This window comes from Crocodylus siamensis, chromosome 4, assembly GCF_052110815.1.
Source record: "Crocodylus siamensis isolate JL-2025a chromosome 4, ASM5211081v1, whole genome shotgun sequence".
Lineage (NCBI taxonomy): Eukaryota > Metazoa > Chordata > Crocodylia > Crocodylidae > Crocodylus > Crocodylus siamensis.
In genome coordinates this window covers 185,697,985-185,717,565 of record NC_143398.1, presented here as the reverse complement: position 1 = coordinate 185,717,565, position 19,581 = coordinate 185,697,985, and the positions used below count along the sequence as shown (strand labels likewise).

At 40.8% G+C, this 19,581-nt stretch overlaps 2 protein-coding genes across 3 annotated transcripts in view; one reads left to right on the top strand and one right to left on the bottom strand.

Annotated features, from left to right (window-relative positions):
* The window catches only part of LOC149867325 (uncharacterized), a 38,902-nt gene extending 28,948 nt beyond the window's left edge, over positions 1-9,954 (top strand). The window contains exons 5-6 of the mRNA XM_090045195.1: positions 1,677-1,802; positions 9,819-9,954. Coding sequence (XP_089901321.1) covers positions 1,677-1,769 — 93 coding nt within the window. The 3' untranslated portion in view covers positions 1,770-1,802; positions 9,819-9,954. The remainder of the gene's footprint in view (positions 1-1,676; positions 1,803-9,818) is intronic.
* The window catches only part of SF3B1 (splicing factor 3b subunit 1), a 29,766-nt gene continuing 14,068 nt past the window's right edge, over positions 3,884-19,581 (bottom strand). For both annotated transcript variants that reach the window (XM_090045184.1, XM_090045186.1), the window contains 19 exons: positions 19,124-19,358; positions 18,066-18,278; positions 17,698-17,819; positions 15,869-16,066; positions 15,653-15,754; positions 15,006-15,185; positions 14,341-14,427; positions 13,871-14,141; positions 12,501-12,646; positions 12,265-12,411; positions 11,991-12,116; positions 10,257-10,478; positions 9,860-10,042; positions 9,646-9,757; positions 9,434-9,554; positions 8,895-9,026; positions 6,441-6,713; positions 5,684-5,900; positions 3,884-4,372 (listed from right to left, as the gene is read on the bottom strand). In XM_090045184.1, coding sequence (XP_089901310.1) covers positions 4,214-4,372; positions 5,684-5,900; positions 6,441-6,713; positions 8,895-9,026; positions 9,434-9,554; positions 9,646-9,757; positions 9,860-10,042; positions 10,257-10,478; positions 11,991-12,116; positions 12,265-12,411; positions 12,501-12,646; positions 13,871-14,141; positions 14,341-14,427; positions 15,006-15,185; positions 15,653-15,754; positions 15,869-16,066; positions 17,698-17,819; positions 18,066-18,278; positions 19,124-19,358 — 3,246 coding nt within the window. In that variant the 3' untranslated portion in view covers positions 3,884-4,213. The remainder of the gene's footprint in view (positions 4,373-5,683; positions 5,901-6,440; positions 6,714-8,894; positions 9,027-9,433; positions 9,555-9,645; positions 9,758-9,859; positions 10,043-10,256; positions 10,479-11,990; positions 12,117-12,264; positions 12,412-12,500; positions 12,647-13,870; positions 14,142-14,340; positions 14,428-15,005; positions 15,186-15,652; positions 15,755-15,868; positions 16,067-17,697; positions 17,820-18,065; positions 18,279-19,123; positions 19,359-19,581) is intronic.

Genomic DNA, 19,581 nt, shown 5'->3' with positions numbered 1-19,581 from the left:
TAGGAATAACAGATGCTTCACAATGCTGCTTTGGGGTACAGCCAGTGTGGTAACTTGCAGTGCTATGAAAATATGGCGAGGAGAGTGTACTGGGCTTCCAGACCCCTGGCTAAAGAGCTACAAGCTGCCTCAGAGGTGAGCTTTCCTTAGCCAGGGGGCAATGGTGGGGTGCTCTTTGCCTCCTCCTCCCCACCACCCAGGAGAGCCCAGACATTACCAGCCTGCACTCTCCCTTGCCAGAGAGGGGGGCAGGTTCTCAGTGAGCAGCTGGCAACTGCCAAAAAGCAACAGGTGGCAGCAAGAGCCCTGGGCACCGCAGGAATGAAGAAAACTGCTCTCCTTGTCCCTACAATCCCTAACAGTCCTGGTGCCAGAACTCCAGCTCTCTTACTAGAGATCCTGTGGGTACCTGCAAGGTAATTCTCTAACCATAAACCCACCTCTCTCCTCACTCTGTGCCCCCCACTCCACTGTTTGGCAAAACAGGCAGGTTGGGGGAGGGGATGGTAAAGTTAGGGGTAGCGTGAAAGAATCCGTGAGTGTCTCCATCTGCCAGCCTTTTGGCTCAGATCGAGTGAGGACATCCAAATCCCAAAACCTCTGGGTTTGGGCCTACATATAGGATGTCTGCCAATGGATTTGGGAGGATCTGAAGTCCCAGGGTGAGAGCCTGGGGTGGAAGATACTCTCTGGTTGTAGCACCATACATGGTGTTTAGAATGATTGAGTTCTGCCTACTCAATCAATATGGTTTTTGGTATGATTGAGTTCTGCTCAATCAATACGATTTGGAACCGATTTGGCTAATTTGACCTGGAAAAAACTACACACACACACACAGATATAAATGCCATCTTTTTTAACAATACTGGGGGTCCCCAGTGCTGTTCAGAGGGCAGGAGGAATTAGCACCGGTGTTTGAACAGTCCGGGGGAAACTGGAGAAGGATCAAGCATTGGTCCTGCAGGTCTCTCATGGGTAGGTCATCAGTGGGCAGGCTATCAGGGAACCACCCACCGTTTTTCCTCCCCTGATGTTCTAGAGATGTCCACTGCAACATCTGTAACTGGACAGGCATTACACATAGCAGAAAAAAAACCACAAAGTCGCTACTTGAAGAGCAAACAGCTTCTGGCAAAATCACTAGCTTTTTCCCCACCACAAATGGCTGGAATGCCTGTATTTCACTTTTTGTGCTGGAAAAAAAGGCAATTGGGCCTTTTTCCCAGCACATATGCAACATTCAACCATGAACTTAATTGGGAAGCAGCAGTGTTATCTGTGTGCAACTGAAGTGGTAAAATTAATAATGCCTCAAAAAAGTCTAGTATTTCTGTTAAGGGACATAGGCAGACATCCTGCCCAAAATCTTTGCTCCCATGTTTGGAGATGATGTACAACAGCCTTAATTTTGTCCTTATGGAATCCTTTACACAAGGAGTATTTTATGATATTCCATTACTTATTTTTCTTCTGGGAGGCAGTATCTTTGGGTGGTGTTAATTAAAAATTTAAGAGGTTCCTTATCGATCAGTAATTGGTTTCAACCCTGTTTGGTGAAAGAGTTTCCTTTCACATTTATCAGCTAGATAGTAAAAATGTAATACTAGAAAAGCATAATACAAGTGCTTAATTTTTAGTTACTGAAGGATCTCTCCCCTTTTCCTCCTTTTTAGGAGAGGAAGCTGGATTTTGCTCCTAAAAGAACATTTGTATTCATTAAAATGATTTATGAAGAGGTAAGGCAGGAATTCATGAAGACTCAGTGAAGTGTGTTCCAATTTTCTGCCAAATTGTTCCAGGTACTGACATTGTCTTTTCTAGTCTATCATAACTATAGTGGTTCAGTTAAACTGACGTCAGAAAAGTGAGCCTTGTTTTCTGTTTGAACCACAATACACCTTGGGCAATGCACAATATACCAATACATCTCGGCCAACCACAACACATCTTTTCTGTTTGAACCACAATCCACCTTCTTAACTTCTGTATTTCATTTTTTCCTAGGTCAAATGGTGACATCACACCACATTTTATGTCATTTTCCATTTGACAACATGTTGTCTGTCTTCCTTTTTTCTTGGTTACTAGGGTATGTATGTTGTGGGACACTTTAAAAAAAAAAAAGAACAATTATTTGTCTTCCCCTACAGTGGGAGCTCAAAGAAGATGGGTATTCCAATTGTGTCTGTTTGCTCAACACATCCTCCAGCTACTTCATCTGAGGCACACTGGTCATTACCCCCAAACTTAAATGGTATATCTGAAGCACCATGCTACCTACCTTCCAGTCTCACTGAGGCACCAGGCCTTGCAGTGGATCCAAGATCAATACAGACCATATTATCACTGGATTGAATAAGAGATTATAAATATTGACCTACTTAAATTGCAGCCTTGCAGTTTTTGAAGAAACTGTAAAAAATGGCCACCTCTGTGATCACCATGAAAAATGACATTGGGCACAGTTTCCCAGGAAATCAACCAAAAAACAAACAAACAAACAACCCCCCCACTTAATAAAATGCTGCCTCCCTAGTAGGATCCAGTGGTCCTCACTTGCCACCATGATCTGGCCTTGCAGCCCACCCTGGAATGGAAGACACTGGCTGGTGGTGGGGCACAAAGGGCAGCCAGTAGTCAAGATGGTGACCTCTCCCCTCATCCCTCCTGCCTGTGGGCCATCTTTGCCAATCAGTGCTGAGGGGTGGGCCCACCACAATGACCACAAAATCTGTTCTTCAGGCCATGACCAAGCTGCAAGAATTGCTTTCTCTTGCTGTGAGTTAGGTAGGTCCCCAATTATGAGCATCCAAGGTTCATTCACTTGTACTTCTCCCAGTGCCATATATGCCATCACCTGATTACATTGCCCCTCTGCTGTCTACGTTGGACAGACAGGGCAATCCCTACATCGCAGAATGAATGAACACTCATCTGACATCAGCTGCAGAAAGATACAAAGGCCTGTAGCAGAACACTTTATCCTCCCTGGATAGTCCATCGCTGACCTGAGGGTGGCTGTTCTCAGGCAGCAAACCATTCAAAACCTATTTGAAATGGAAACTGTGGAACAAGAAATTATCCACAGACTGGATTCTGTTAAGTATGGTTTAAACAGGGACTCTAGATTTTTATCCCATTACCTGGATTAGGTTTTGTGACACCCTTGTTTTGATGGGTTTTCTCCTCCCAGCACTACCCCCTCCACCCCTGAACTCCATCTCCCTCCTGCTTTTGTATGCACATTTCTCTCTCCTTCTACACAACTTTTACATTCTCACAGCACCTGACAAAGTGAGCTTCAGTCCACAGAAGTTTGTGCTAGAAATGAGCACATGCACCTACATACTTTGGTAAGTCTATAAGGTGCTCATCTACCCTATTTTCTATGTTGTGCTCTCAACAGGGATACAAGCGACTATTTCAGGGACTTTAAATTACATCTGCAAACTACTGCTTGTTTATGCAGCTAGTCAAAGGCTACAGAACACACTGTTCAACTACAGTTTTCAACAGAACACATGTTTTTACCTAGATAACTTAGTACAGGGCTGTTTTAAACAATGACATCTCAATTTTCACAGCCAGGAAATTTGGAATGAAACATTCTGCCAGGGAGCAGCATCTAAAAAAACCTGCTTCCACAGATATCAAGTGACGACTGATGACTAGTGAGCATTCAGTTGTATTACATTGTGATAAAGATACACACATTAACTAGTTTGTAGCTTTTTCTTATTTATTCAAAAAGCTGATGACAAAGAGAGGGTTAAAATGTATTATGCCACCTTTTTTTTTTTTTTTTTTAACAAGAACAAAGGCTAACAATCCAAAGAGACTGATGATTTACACATCCCTCTGTCCAAAAACCACACACAAATTAATATTTTATACACAAATGTTTATTTCTCAAATAAACATCCCCTTAACACAAGGAATGAAGTCTAAATCTTCATAAAGATGAATCCAAAACAAAATCCCTCCAGTACATTGTGTAATCACTGTGTTCTTGGTCACTACTGGCTTTTACTGTTTAACATCAAAAAACAAGGACAGATTATTTAAAAATCATGCTACTGGATTTCTAGCTCTTCCTCTGACCAGCTCTACTGCTGACCTGCAACATTTTAAAATTTTACATCACCAAATTTGAAGCAAGTTTAAGTGTGGAACAGATGTGCATTAGAACACAAACAAATGAACAAGAAGATTATAAGATGTAGTCAAGTTCATAACGAATGTAGGTGTTTTTCTCGTCATTGTAGATTCGTGGATAATGTGCTATCAAAGCATCCTGAGAGCCAATATAGATTGAATTATAAATCTTCCAATAAACATCTCTGACTTTCCGGGCAGGGTGAAATAAACCCTGGGGAAACAAAACAAATGTGAAATTAAAAAACTTAATTCCGGAGCCATGTACTTAAACCTTGCAACCTTAGAACCTTATCATTCCTTCAGGGTGAAATGCCACTGAATGAATTTCTGATTTATTTTTAAAGAAAAGTTAAAGAAACAACTACTCCCGTATGCATGACAGCACATGACATGAAGAGACCTGAGCTCTACTGATGGCTCTGCTAACTTGCTATGTGACCTGATGCAAGTCACATCACCTTCCTGATTTTGGTCTTCCTTATCTATAAAGTAGGGAATAATGCTATTCAGCTTCTCCTTTGAGGAACAAGTCAAAGTGCAATATAAGGGATAAATTTCTACTACCCTTATACAACAGGTTGAATTTTTAGGCTCTGAGATGGTACTAAATCCACTATTTAGCACTTTAGTTAGTCAACCTACAAATTGAAGGTGAAAATCAGAATAGCCAAGAGAGGCCTTCCCTTCCCGCTACTTTCCCTCATTCCTACTCACTTCCCTTTTTCTGCCATTCCTCACCCTACTTATATCTCTAATTAGATATATAAACATGTAACCAATAAAACAGAGCCAAGTCTTCATCCATATTCATTTGTCTGTTTATTTACATCTCCTGCTTGTCATCTATTTTGCATCTTTCAGACTATGACCCTCCAGAGCAGTGTTTGTTTGTTATCTGATTATGCAGCAATGAGACCTTTAATAAAAAGACAACTAATAATATTCAAACCCATTTCTGTCAGGATATGGTTTCTTAGGCCTAACAGTTTGCACTGTCTAGCTTAAGTGCACAAAGGGATGACAGACTATTCCACACTCCAATACTAATTCCAGTCAATGTGTTCCTGATACTTAGACTAAATTCCATTTCTTAATTTTAGCCTGTTATTTTTTCTTATACCTCTCTGCACTATGTTAAATACTAAGGAATAGGAATAATCTCATTACAAATACTTGTAAAATGATTAGCCCATAGTAGTGTGGTAGTCAAGTTATTTTAACTAAATGTATTTTCTTCAAATTGGCCATCTTCTCCTTTCCATCCTCCCTCCATGTAATTAGTTTTGCTTCACTTCACTAATCACTGCATTATCTGTGTGTTTCTGGTAACAAAAGGCCCCAGAACTGAATACAGCATTTGAACTATGACATAGGTACCAATGAAAGTAAGCTATTACATTACAGCACAATCTCATGATACAATGCAAACATATCCAATCTGATGCCCATTATCCCCAAGAGATTTCTCCCCTTCTGCTGAGCCTTGGATAATTCTCTGCCTCTGACTAAAGTTAAAACATACCTGTAAACAATACTGCAACATTCGACACGGCCCAATAGCAACTCTCAGGCCCTCCAGTGCTCCCATTACTGCCTGAATGACGTGAGGTGATGTCTCAAACACATTGGGCCACACATAATTTAACAAGTGATTCAGAGAATCTTCACAGCCAAATCCATATACCCCAAGGGACATATGCTGCACAACTGCACTGGCTGTTTGTCTGTGCACAAGGTCTCTGCAAAGAAAACACAGTGTAATTAGCCAGAAATCTATTTGAAAACAAATTACTATCAATATTCATAAACCTTCTTGAAACTTAAAAGAGTATCATTACACTTTTTTATGTGCTACACTCACCTGCCAACAGCATAAGGCAGAGAAACTACAGGGCAAATCAGGTAAATTAAACACAATTTCTGCAAGTTTTTTTTTTTTTTTGCCATAAAAAATGACTGCTCTAAGCTCTGCTCAACAGCAAATTAAGTACCAAAAAAATCAGATTAAAAAACAATTCCTACATGGTAAATCCTGGTTTATACATTCTATAACGATCTTGTTTTTATAAGCCTCTAATCTACTGTGGTATTACCATAAAAGGAGTGTAATCTGATTGATCTGCAACAGATAAATCTGTGGGTATGTTTGAAAAACAAAACAAAACAAAAAAACAGTAAGTGTCCACGGGTATTTTTTTTTGCTGTTAAGGAGCTAGGCACAGGGTGGACCTGAATTTAAAAACACATGGAACATGAAAGTGGAGTATAAGTATACTGACCTGTCCATTAAAGCATCTTCAAGCAATGGTGTAACAGCATAAATGTAATCTTTTCCCATCTCGCCAATGTATTCAAACAGGAAGGAAAGAGATTTTAATACACCATTCTGGACATTCAGTTCTGGAACCCTGTATTCATTCATCAATGCAGGCAGTACTGTGAAAGGTGAGCAAGTTTCAGCCACAATAGCAATTGCTACCGTAGTACATACTCTGTTCTGTCTTTCCTGTACTTTCAAGTTATTTAGCAATGTAGCCAGTACATCATGAGGTCTGGAAGAGAGAAAATGCAAAACTTCTGTCAACTCATTTGAAGGGGATGGACTTAGCCAATAAAATAAAATAAAACCACATCAGTCAACAAATGGATAGACCATGCACTTCAACCAGGGATCTGTTAATAGGCCAAGATGATCTGGAAGTTGCATAACTAAGACCCCCCCCCCCCCAACACACACACACACACATTACATGTAAACCTTGAAGATGTGTACTAATTTTAGAGCTTATTGCCATCAAGCTTTAATCTGCATGTGTAGCAGGTTTCTCCTGTGGCCAGGACTCCTGCCAGCTAGCAGGACTCCAAGCCACAGGGGTGCACTGTGCCCAGCTGGGGATGAGAGTCATGCAGCTGAGGTGATTCTCAGCGCTAGCAGCTACTGACTCTGGATCCTGGCAGCCCCCCGCAGAGTTTCATTTGGAATTTCATGCAACCCCGATACGGGAAAATCGTGGCAGCTGCTATCTCCCAGCAGTGGAGGCTTCATGCACCCCTGAGACCGCAAGATCATAGTAGCTGTGTTGCCCAGTCTCAGTGGTGCGTTGGGTGCCTCTGAGGCTGGGAGCCCCTCAGCTAAGGAGGCTTCTAAGTTGGGGAGCTTGCTTCTTGCTGGTGTGCTTTAAACAGGAGCTGATCCTGGGCTCCCCTTGTACCAGCAATAAAACATGTGGGATCTAACGTGCTCTCTCACAGTCGCACCTCCTGCCATGCATGTGTAGCAGGCCAGGAGGCACAATTGTGTGGATCACACTACATCCCAAGAAGGACCCCCAACCATAAAGATTCATAATAGCTTGCCTCACTTGCTTTTAGCAGTTGACACATTTGGATAACTAATTATTGTAATTGGATAACTAATTATTGTAACAATATGCAGACTACTGATTTACTTAAACTGCATTCAACAGTCATAGTAGATTCAATTAACAATATTAAACAAACAGGAAAAAATTATTTACTAAAACTCTAAATCTACTAGTACTTTGCTCAAGAAGGGTGTAAAATTATGATTTCAATAGCAAAATTGTATGAAAAAAAATACAGGAAGAAAATTATTTCTTTCAAACAAAACATATTCCTTTATGTACTATTTGTGAACTCAGAATTGTACTAGAATAGTACTGTCACTGTAGGAAGAAGGCCATAACTAATTCTACTTTCAACAAACACAAAGCTATACCATATCTGTGTTTGACCCATGATGCCAACACAAGTATGAAGTCAACTCTCCTCAAAATCTCACTGACAGAGACCTGGTTCACTAGTGTAGCACCAATACCAGGGCACCGAGCACCCAGGCCAGAATGCCTCTCAGTAGGGAAGTAAAGGAGAATGTTTGCACTCGTGCTTCATGGTTAACAGGAGGTGGGTGACCTGTGGCTGGGAGTAGTGTTTTAACTTTTCTGCTTTCCCTTCTCTCCTAAACATGAGTTCAACCAACTTCAATAGCTTGCAAATAACGAAAGTCTGCAGTGTGCCTGCTTGACTGAAACTGGAGGGAACTACTGGGGGGAAGGCAGTGGAGTAAGAAGTGGGGATACAACTGGTTGTTGAAAAGATAGCTTTTACTGAACAAGCAGTGCAAGGAAGCTTATTGATTACGAAATGCAAACAAGAGGAAAACAGACAGCAGAATTCTGGCTGCATACTAGAACAGCCAGTTGAAATAATGGAGAGAGGTGGGGGGAGCAATACAGCAGTGGATGCCTGGAGGACTGGCTAGGCCTACACCACAGAATGCTTTGGCTGCTGACAGATATGGAGGAAAAAGCACTTCACCAGAAGAAGCAGTGTGTTAGGTTTGATCTGGCTCTGCAACATCTGTATAGATTGGATGCTTCAGCAAAGCTTTTTGGTACTTTTATTTAATAGCTGATTAAATCAGGTATTAGATAAAAGCACTCATAAAAGCGTAAGTGTGGTATGTGTTTAAACTCCTACAAATCCAGCTTCTGAAAGTTGTGTGCACGTTACAAAAGTATAACTGAATATACTTAGATTCCTACAGATAAACAGCCAAATACAAAAACATCCATGTTAATAGAAAAAGAACTACAGCTTAAATGCAAAAAACCCACAAAAAACATGATTATTTTCCCAATAAAACTTGCTATCACCACCCTTGTAAGCAAGGGACTACAAATTCAGATTATCATAAGGACAAAGACACTTACCCGATCGCTTTTGCAATATAGCCAAAAGTGTTTACTGTGGCTCTTCGGATAGCCTTTTTGTGAGCTTTTAACAATTCGAGCAGTTCAAAACAAATCCTCATCCATTCCCTTGCGGAAACGTATTCTGCTCCCCTGGATAACATAGGAAATGCAAATATTTCTTTAGTGACACCAAGCTTTTTTCATGTTAAAAACCAGACTGCAGGACAAACACACACATTACCAGCACAGGGGCATGGACCAGCCTTACATACCTTTCCATTATTTAAATTAAATAGCTATAAATAAATCAAATAGCTGCAGTATGTGTCAAATGTAAACTGAACCAATGGACATCAAATTAAATTGCTAGCTTCAATACTGTTTAAGTGGTGCTGTATGACAATGAAAAAGTATACTTGATAGGTCATACTTTGTATTCTTTTTTTTTAAATCAATTACAGTGAAAAGCTTAATATGACCAAAAACTTAAGGAACTTCAAAAGATACAGCAGTAAAAAAATCATATATTATATATACACATGTAAAAATCAGTTCACCTGTCCGCGATACGTCCAACTAGGTCAATACAGTTCTCCTGTACTTTCTCGTGTCTGTTCTTCAAGATAGGTGTGAGCCTTGGCAGGAGGTCTTTGATTGGTGGTGTCATCTTGTGCATACCTGTTCAATACAGAATTATGTTAACTTCAAATTCACTCTCCTACAATCACTTGACCTCTGAATGAATTAAAAAAAATAAAACAAAACATACCTATTACATTCACAATGGCTTTAAGTGCTCCTAGTATGCTGCCCAAGACTTCTGGATATTCTTCACCCAGATACTCATACAACACAACACCTAAGTGTCCCATCAGTTTTTCCTATAAACAAAAAAAACCAAGATATAAATGTGAACATTATTCTCATTTTTCCTGCCTTTAGAAAAATCTCCTATGGGAAAAAGGGATGAGAGAAATGAATACCTCTTGGCAAGTCTTCATGACAACGGCAGTACGAGAGATTAGGTCAGCAGCCTGCTGTCTAACTTTGGCCGATTTATTGTTCAAACGCCACAACACTGTACCGCAGATTTGGGGTAAGTATGGTTTAACTCGTTTGCCAAGAGCATTAACCACTGTGCCAAATCCATTCAACATCACAGAATCCTGAAGAACAGCAACAACAAAGGTTTAGAAAGGCAAAAAAACACTAGTCATTTGTTATTCAAGTGAATTAATCTTAAAAATAACATTCCACAACTATCTTACATACTCCAACCTTCTACTACAGTTTAACCCAAAACAAAGATTACATAGATTAAACCGTATGACTGGAAGTCTACTATTTGAATTAACTTCTAGAATCATTTTCTGCCAGTACCTCAGTAGTCTGTTCCTGGAAGGCATACAAGATACCATCAATAAGTTGTTCTTCTAGTTTATGGTCAATATCTGCTGCACCTAGATTTCCCATTATCTTCTCAATAGTTTCCATAACCATTTTTCTATATTGTTCAGCTTCATCTTTCAGATCATCCACGATCCTGGAAATAATTTCTGCTGCTCCAACTTTGTTTGCCAGCTCCACTGTGGTATCAACCAACTGAAAACAAACAAACAAAAAAATGTACCTTTAAGCACAACATGCAGAAAAACAAAGATTTCTGAAACCTAGGTGTTCTAGGACAGCATTTCTCAACCTGTGGGTTGCAAGAATATTGTGAGAGGCTTGCAATCAAGTCCCAGAAAAACACGGGAAAGCGTGGGTTTCCCCTTGCAGGCTGGCAGCATTCCAGCCTGTAAGGAGCTGCTTGGGGTGACTGGAGACAGTGGGTTGTGCTGAGGCTGCATCAGGGTAAGGAGAAGGTGCCTGCCCCTCCAGTGGTTGAAGGAGGAGCATGGGGGGTTACTTCAGGGGCAGCAGGGAGCTGCATGGCTGGGCCACTGGCAGCAGGGCCAGTGCCCACACTCACAGGGGTGAAGTGGCCAAGAGACACTGCTCTGGGGGCAGGAGGAGCCATGACCAGGATGCCTGGTGTGGCATGGGAGTCTCAAGCCCAGGGCAGGCCTTCCCCTCCTCCTCCCTCCAGTCTGTGCCAGGGCCAGACTCATTCCACTGCCATCCATGAGCTGGAGCTGCTGCACCCACCATGCTGACCCAAGCAGGACAGGGGCAGCTGGGGACTCCCTCCAGCAGGGCTTGGGGGGCAGGGGGCTGTGGATCGGGACTGGCCAACATTTACAAATGGGTCCTAGTACAAAAAAGGCTGAGAACCACTGATCTAGGAAATTCTCTCTCAGCCAAAGAGCAGACAGGGCTTTGGATTCTTCTCTCTGGCCTCTCACTCAGGAGAGGCTATTGCCAAAATATTCCACTCTGGGGGTACAGTGGGGGTAATGTACTTGGGGATACATTATCTTGAATGGATAATTAAAAGTGATGGCATGTGCTGTTTTTGAGCTAATGCAAGAAGGCTGAATGCACATTTAGTATATATTTAAAGAACATTCTAATATTGTAAAAGCCCAAGTCTGTCTGTCACGCTTTAATTGCACTCTGATTGGCTGTCTCAGAAGCCAATCAGAGTGCCCTATACAGACAGGGCCAGACAGCAAAGCGCACCCATGTCAGTGGGGACTGGGGGGCCGAAGGGGAGGGAGTGATGATGGGGACTGGAGTGCCGCCGTAACAGAGGACTGGAGCACCACCATAATCGGTCCTTGGAGCCAGGGTCCACTCCCCCACCCCCAACAGCTGGCAGGGAGGGGAGGTGGCAGGAAACAGGGAAGGGAGGGGAGCAGGAAGGGGAGAGGGGGGCTACTGCCTGAAGTGGGAAGAGGAGAACAGCTCTGGCCCAAGGCAGGAAGGGACCCAAGGCCTGTTTCCCCACCATGTCAGTGCCACCATGATTCTGAAGCTGTGCCAAGGACCGGACAGCCCGCTCCCTGCAAGAGGCAGAACAGTGGCAGTATGGGGTGTTAGGTAGCAGCACTCCATCCCTGCTTCCCCCACCCCCATTCTCAATGGGCAATTGGCCAATTCAAAAATAAAGACACCAAAAATACACTAACAAATACTAACGTTATTTTTTAAAAGCTTCTTCAAACTAAATACCTGTCTGTAGTTTCTTCTGTCCAGTGCCATTCTGTGCTGCCAAAAGTGTTTGAAAAATGGAGGCAGAATCTCTGTTTTAATATAGTTTGCTTCAACACCATCTGTACCACAACACTGTTTTACCACCTATCAAGAAATAAAACAAAGTTGACAGTAAAGATCACATTTCCTTTTAGAAAAATCCTGACAAATAGGTTCTGTTTCAAGTTAAGTCACAACAGCACCAGGTTTATCTTAAGCAGCATACAACCATCCGTAAATGATTCTGACATACCTTCAGCACAATTTTTTTCATTTCTTCATCAGGAGACTGAAACTCTCTGATCAGGATCAGCATTACTTCTCTGGTATAGTAGTTGGCATACTCAGCATCCATAAGTGGAATAAGATAACCAATGGCTTTCAAGAAGGCAGCCAAGCCCTATTTTAATACATAACATATTGTAATGAGTTTAAGATACGGCACCAATTTAAATTTCAAGTAGAAAAAGAAAAAGATTTTAGACACACCTTTCCTCTATGCTGACGTATACCCTTCCACAAGGGCTTCAGAACAGAGTCAAATGATTCAATACCATAAGGAGTAGCTGCCTCAGCCAAGGCAGCAATAGCCAAAGCACTGATGGTACGTACTTTCTGCTGCTCATCCACCAGACCTGAAAATACAAGTGGTATTAATAATGGAACTTAACAACACTGTACAGAGCTCGTATATTACAAACAAATGAGGGGAGTACTAAAAGGGACAGGAAGAGATTAATATCTCCAAATAGAAATATACTTCAGTTCATTTCATCTCAACTGAAATCACAGTAAGAAATGCTGACAATTTATCTAGTTTGAAATTATCTTGTTTGAATAGAAAATTACTTGTTCTAGATTTAAAAAAATAAACAACTATTTAACCCAACACAAACAGATGAGTCACTTCAGTGTCAAATGGCTCATAAAATTCAGGCCTTTCAGGAAAGGCCAAAAGGTACTAATATGCTGGTTTCACTTGGGAGCCATATACAGACAGGTCATTTTAGAAAAGTCACATGGAGGTCAAGACAGCCTGAGAAACCCTGTGCTATTTTTAACACTTTGAGAAAAGAGCCTTGAACCAAAACATTTGACTGCATGAGTATCTGCAGAATTTCACTGAAAAAGTAGCCAAGAAAATATCAGCCTTGTTTACCACAAATTAAGTACTTCTGTTGTGGATATAAAACATACCACTCCCCAGTCTCTGACCTCCTCAATAATGAAGTCCCAAAAGATTCACAATACAGCTGTTGGACTGACCAGATGTTTCACTAAAAACATGCAGTCAATAACAATGGGACCCAAAGTGCTACAGAATATATTCCCTCAACTAATATCCTGTTAGAACTGTTTCACACTATGCTAAGTGAAACCCAAGGCTTCTCTCTAAACTGTACCATGACAAAATTACAAGACTTGATATCAAGAGAAGGCAGAACAATACTTCTGTATCAATGGAAACCTTAAGTACCAAATGGTTCTACAGAATCAAAATGGTATTAACCTTGTCAAGTAGTCAGATATGGTCCACATAGCAAAGGTTATACTTTTTGAAAAGTAATGGATCAAGTCCAAAAAAAATGTAGATGCTCTAGTGATTTTTACATTATTGCCTTCCGTGTCTTATGGCTATGGTGCTCACACATGTAATTTACTACAATTAAAGCAAGCAATGGACCAAAATCTAAAACAGGTAGTACAAAAAGGAAAGAGAAATATTCTGATATCAACTACTGGACTGTGAATTCTAGACCTAACTTTTAGGAATCCGAATCATCAATTTAATCTATAATTTTTTCTTCTTGTTCATAAAGAAAAGAAAAAAAAAAAAAGAAGAGTAAGCCTGAACTCACCATGTTCAATAATTTCAACCAAACTTCTGAGATGAGGCAAGATAGCACATCCCATAAGAATTGCAATTTGCTGCACAATCTTGATGCCAGTATGCCTTGCCTGCCAGGATTTTTTGCTCTTACATACAGCTTTCAGAAAGGGCAACAGGGAAGGAATGCCTAAAGCAGAGGCAACAACAGCAAAGGCTCGAGCTGTTGTATTTCGGACATATTCATCCATGTTATCAATATCAGGTCGCATGGTGGAGATCATTGTAGCCAGACCAGCAGCCTGAATGACAAAGAAAAATACATGGCTAAAGTATAGCTTAAAAGTTAGTTGTTCCTTTCTCCTTTGTTGTAGGTCTGTAATATAAATCACTACGTTTTCAGTTCTACAAAGCAAACTATTTATGTCAAAGTGTTACACAGCTACATGTGTTAGTTATATTAACTCATTTAGTACCAAAACAAGACTGCTGCAATATTACCTTGGCCAAGTTTGAAATAATTTCTCTGCCTTCCACTCTAGCATAGTAGTCTTCATCAATCAGAAGCGGCTCAATGACCACAAGAATCTGTAACAGATACCAGATAATAAATCAACATTTACATTCCCAAAAAGTTCTTACCTCAAATATTCACATCTACTTCAGTACCTTTGCTCCTACGAAAAGGCTATTTTAATGTGAGGGTTTCAAGGATCTTGGGGTTTACTTTACATTTTCCTTACTGTATTGTCCCCACATTCATCATAAACACTAATCCCAGTGCTAATTAATTTTCTAGGTAATTTTCTCCTCTGAGGTAAAACACCAATGCCACTGACACTGTATGATCAACTAGCAATCTTTCGTTTCCAAAGCCATGCATCCAACATCTATAAAACATGTTTGTAAGTTACACAGCCAAGGACACTAACATGAAAAGAAAAATGAACTCTTCTAAAAAATATTGTAAATTTTGATAAGTTTATTGTGCACAACTTTAAAAAGCTACTCTGAAAATACAACTGGCATGGGTAAGTGTAAAAACCATTTCTGTACAGCATTACATTCTCTATGGAAACAGCGGATATATGTGCAGTTATTAATGGTTAGAGACTACATTCATAAATGAAAGATTCAGTATTGAAGAAAGGTTCACTGAAACAAACCTTATGTACATATGGTCGGACCAAGTCATCTAATTTGTATAGGATTCTATCAATAACTTTGACAAGCAAATGACGTTCTTGATCTTCAAGCGTTGGTGACATCAGCAGAGGTAAAATCTGATTGAACAGTGGACCTGCTCCAAATTCACGAGCTTTATCAGTAATCTGACGCAAGGCAGCCTAAAAACCCCAAAACATACTGCATATTAATCAACAGGGAACAATACTTGAACGACAAAAATTTCCTCTATAATAAATTAAGCTGTAATTAGGTGCAAGCCCACTAACTTCTATAAAGCTAAACCTGTTATTGACAGATTATTTGAAGCAATGATCTTATGATATATAATAAAGTATAAACTAGCTCTCATAACTGTAAAAAAATATGCACCAGATGCAACTAATTTTAGAATAATTACTGTAATGAATACATAATCTTAGAGTAGAACAGAAAAAAAAGAGGCATAAAACACAAAAAGAAAGCTAAAGACAGATGAAAAGAAAGGAAAATCTTTAAAGACATGGGATGTGGATTTGCTCTAGGCTTTTTGAGGAACAAGGCTGTAAATCTGAAAATGAATCCTGAAACCAAAGGGGAGCACATTAAGATTTCTGAAAATGAAAACAGTAAGTCTGTATCACTGTACCTTTCTCATGGGAGGTGTGCCATTCTTTATTTTCAAAAGCAATTTCATTATTTTTCTCTCTTTCTGTTCTTCTGGACTGAGAGTTGATTCATCAACATCAACCTATGAATAATAACAAATACATTACCTAATGCTTTTCCGTACACCATTTGTAACCCTCTATTATAAGAGCATATCAAAACAACACTAAAACAATAGAAGTAAAATTTAATTTACCAGCAATTTATCAAAGTACTGAATATCATCTGGTTTTAGGAATGGAAGATTTCCAGAGGGTTGGTCATTGACACTCTTCATGGTCCTGTCTTCTGTTTGCATGTGGAACCCCGTCATACCACCCAAAGGTGTGGGAGTTGCTGTAAGTTTACGAGCTGGAGTACGAATAGGCACATAGCCAGCCGGAGGAGGAAGAACCTAGGTGAAACATATTAAAATACAGCAAAATGAAACAGGGAAGATATGAAACACTTGAACACAGATCTAGAGTAGTATTTTAACAGACTGTAACCCAGTCTGTTAAAAATAAAGTGAACCTACAGTCACAAAAGTGCTGAGCAGGACTGATACAAACATCTATTGTCAATGGTTTAGTCTACAAATTTGTGACAGTTTTAGCATCTACCTTCTTAACGTTGTAAATAAAAATCACCTTTTTCGCTTTTAACATTTTATCTGAAAGCAAAGTAGGCCATAAAGTTCTCAAGAGGATATAAACATCATTAAGTTACTTTAAGAAGCATTTGATAACGATATTGAGAAGTGAAATGAGAATTTGTTAATGCAGTGTACTCAACACAGCCTAACTGACCATCTGTAACCCATCTAGTTTGTTCTGCCATCCCCTCAACTGCAGATCTGTACTCCAGAGCTAGTCAACTTCTAAGCAGCTTTGGGCTAGAGATGGCACTGGTCATAGGCCCCAGGCCACACATCACAGGGGCCATATGCTGTGGGGGTTCCCAGGACTCCTGCTAGGTGCAACCCCCCTGCTATATAAGCCCCCCACTACCATGTGGGCAGAGTGAACCCCCTGTCTACCCACAGGAGCAACAGGAATGTATTGTTGCTGCTGCCACTAGACTGGCAAATTGCCCTGCTTCCATGCAAGCCCACTCCCTCCCTTGCCACCACTGAGCCTAAGCCCCACCCACTGCCACCATATGAACGTGCAAGCCTCAGGCATATACTTCCCTCCCTGATCCCTCCCCAGCACTGTTGTTCAGGCAACCCAAGCCTTCCCCTCCAACACCCAGTGAGCTTACTAGGCTGCCTCCAACCATGCTGCCCTGCCCTGAATACTTCAGCTGCCACCACAGCAGCAGAAGTAATAGGGTGGGCAGCAGTGGGCCAGAAGCCTGCAGACCACACTTAACATCTTGAGGGCTACATATGGCTTGTGGGCCATTAGTTGGACAGCCCTGCTCTAATCAGTCCTCATATGGATCTACTATTGAAATCAGTAGGAGCTCCCAAATGTGAGACACAGAATAAAAACAGTTCCTTCAAATGTCAAACTTATCCAGTCCACGGGGCTGAGTAAGTAGTGTAGAATCTAGTCTGTTGGCCAGATCCAGAGCATGGGGACAGTGCAGGCTGAATCTGAACCCAGAGTTGCCACCTGCCCCACAAGGTTAGAAAGTTGGTGGCAGCAGCTGCTGCTCCTCCAGCCAAATTTCTGGGCCCTGTACACAGCTCTGCAGGGCAGATGACACAGCTTAACACTGAAGATCCTGCCCATGGGGCTCCCCATAGGGCTGAGAATTTGGTGGTAATATGAGAAACAAAAATATTAATTATTACAGCTTCCACAGTCCTGCCACATTTCCAGCCTTGTGAGAAATCCCATTGGCCAGATGAAATAGCTACTCAGGCTCCTGCAGATCACATCTTTGACACCTCTGCTTTAAATTACTCCCTTTAGATCATAAAACTTGTTATTAAAATTCATATTCTGAGTAGATACAGAAAAAACACAGTTTTAATTAATATAATGCTTGTTAGATATCTACCTAGAGGGCAGTTTAGACATTCGAACGTTCAACTACCTTATAGCCCTCTGGGAACATAGCATCCAGCTCTTCGTCAGACAGCGGCCGATTTCTTTCATCTATTTCTCTCTCCCACCTCCATGCCTGCAACTGTTCTGGAGTCATGCTCATTATGTGACCTACATTTAAGTAAAAATAAAGGATATTTTATTTTCTACACACAAGAAGAGTACCTTACTTAACATTTAAAGCCTCTTGATGCAAGCTTTCTTCCTCAATTGTAGATTTGAGGGAGATCTCTAACAATTCTAGTATAATGAAAGCCAGTAATAGTCTTGGATAACTCTACATTACATTAAGGTGTAAAAATACATGTTTTAGTTCAATTATAGAAAATAAAGTCTTAACAAATTAATTAAACTTACCGGGAGTAGGAGTTGCCATGTTCATAGCTGGTGTGCCAATTGGTGTTTTACCAGGTGTCAAAACAGGAGTGCTACCACCCATTTGGCTAGCAGGAGTTTCATCCCAACGTGACTTCCTTTTACTTGCTCCCGGAGTTGGCGTTTCACCAATTGAATCACCACCTCGATCTGTACGAGGAGTCTCAGCCCACCCACTTCCATGTCCAGGAGTATCTAAGAAGCAAAAGCCAAGTTTTTCAGTTGTGTGCAAGATAGGGCTTACAAGCAAACTCCTTCACAGTTCCCACATTCTGAAACTGCAAAAAAGAGACCTCTAAAAGGCAAGCATTACTTACTATAATACCAAGACTCGGTCTTCCCTTACATTACTATACCCCGTACCTCATATCCCAGGCCATACAAAATGCAAACATAAAACAATAATATTGGTATAACAAAAAGCAAAAGACATTAAACACTGTTCCACATCCCATGACAAATATTAAAACTACCAGTGTTTAAAGAATGGATAATGACAAATTTAGTTTTAGGAAAGAAAAGTAGAAAAGTCTTTTGACTATTTTTTTTTAATTTAAGTAATCAATATTAAATATAATTCCAATGAATCTCATTTTATATAACAATAGTCACACAAATTAATACCATTTATTGAAACAGACCAACATCCAAGTGTTCTTATTTATCCAAGTATAGACCTTATGAAACACATCCACTGTACAGTATAAACATTCCAAATTATCCCCAAAAGACAAGACACTATAGACTACACTGTCCTGCCAGCATACCTCAAAGCACTGAACCACAGGAGCAGTAAGGCAAAGTCACTACACAATTTAGTACTTTGTTTCTTTGCTGAATTCATATGTTAAGCAGTAAGATTTTTATAACTCTGGCCACTTGCAACTCAAATGAGAAAGTACTTTTCATATCAGTCACTAAATGTCAGAATGGAATGATTTTGTCCCAATTGTGGCCTGATTAGATTTATACTGATGAATTAAAGTGAGTTAGCCTATCAATCATCTGTAGAAATGCATTTTTCCAGCAAATTCACATACCTCTTTCTGTTTTGGGGGTCTCATCCCATCTATTTTTACGCGCGCTAGAAGTGGCACCTCCGTGACCTGGTGTGGCATGGCCAGGTGTATCCCGTCCAGGGGTTGCAGCTCCTGCTGGTGTATGACTGGGAGTAGGATCCCATATTTTTGAGCCTGGGGTAGCTCCAGGAGTCTCGCTACCCTTCGCACGACCAGGGGTTTCATCCCACCGTAAAGAAGGAGTATGTCCAGGAGTCTAAACAAGGGAAAAGGACCAGGTTTTAATTTCTCAACTACCACTTATTTTATACAATAAAATGTGGGTTCATGTTGCAGGGCACTAAGGCAAGCCTGGTTCTTTAAGAGCAGAAGCAGCTGAGCTAGAGAGCCCTGAGAGCTAGGCAGTGCTCCCCAGCTGCAGATAGCCTTGGCAGCAGACTAATGAGGGAACTAGCTAGCACCAGCACCCGGTTAGCTGA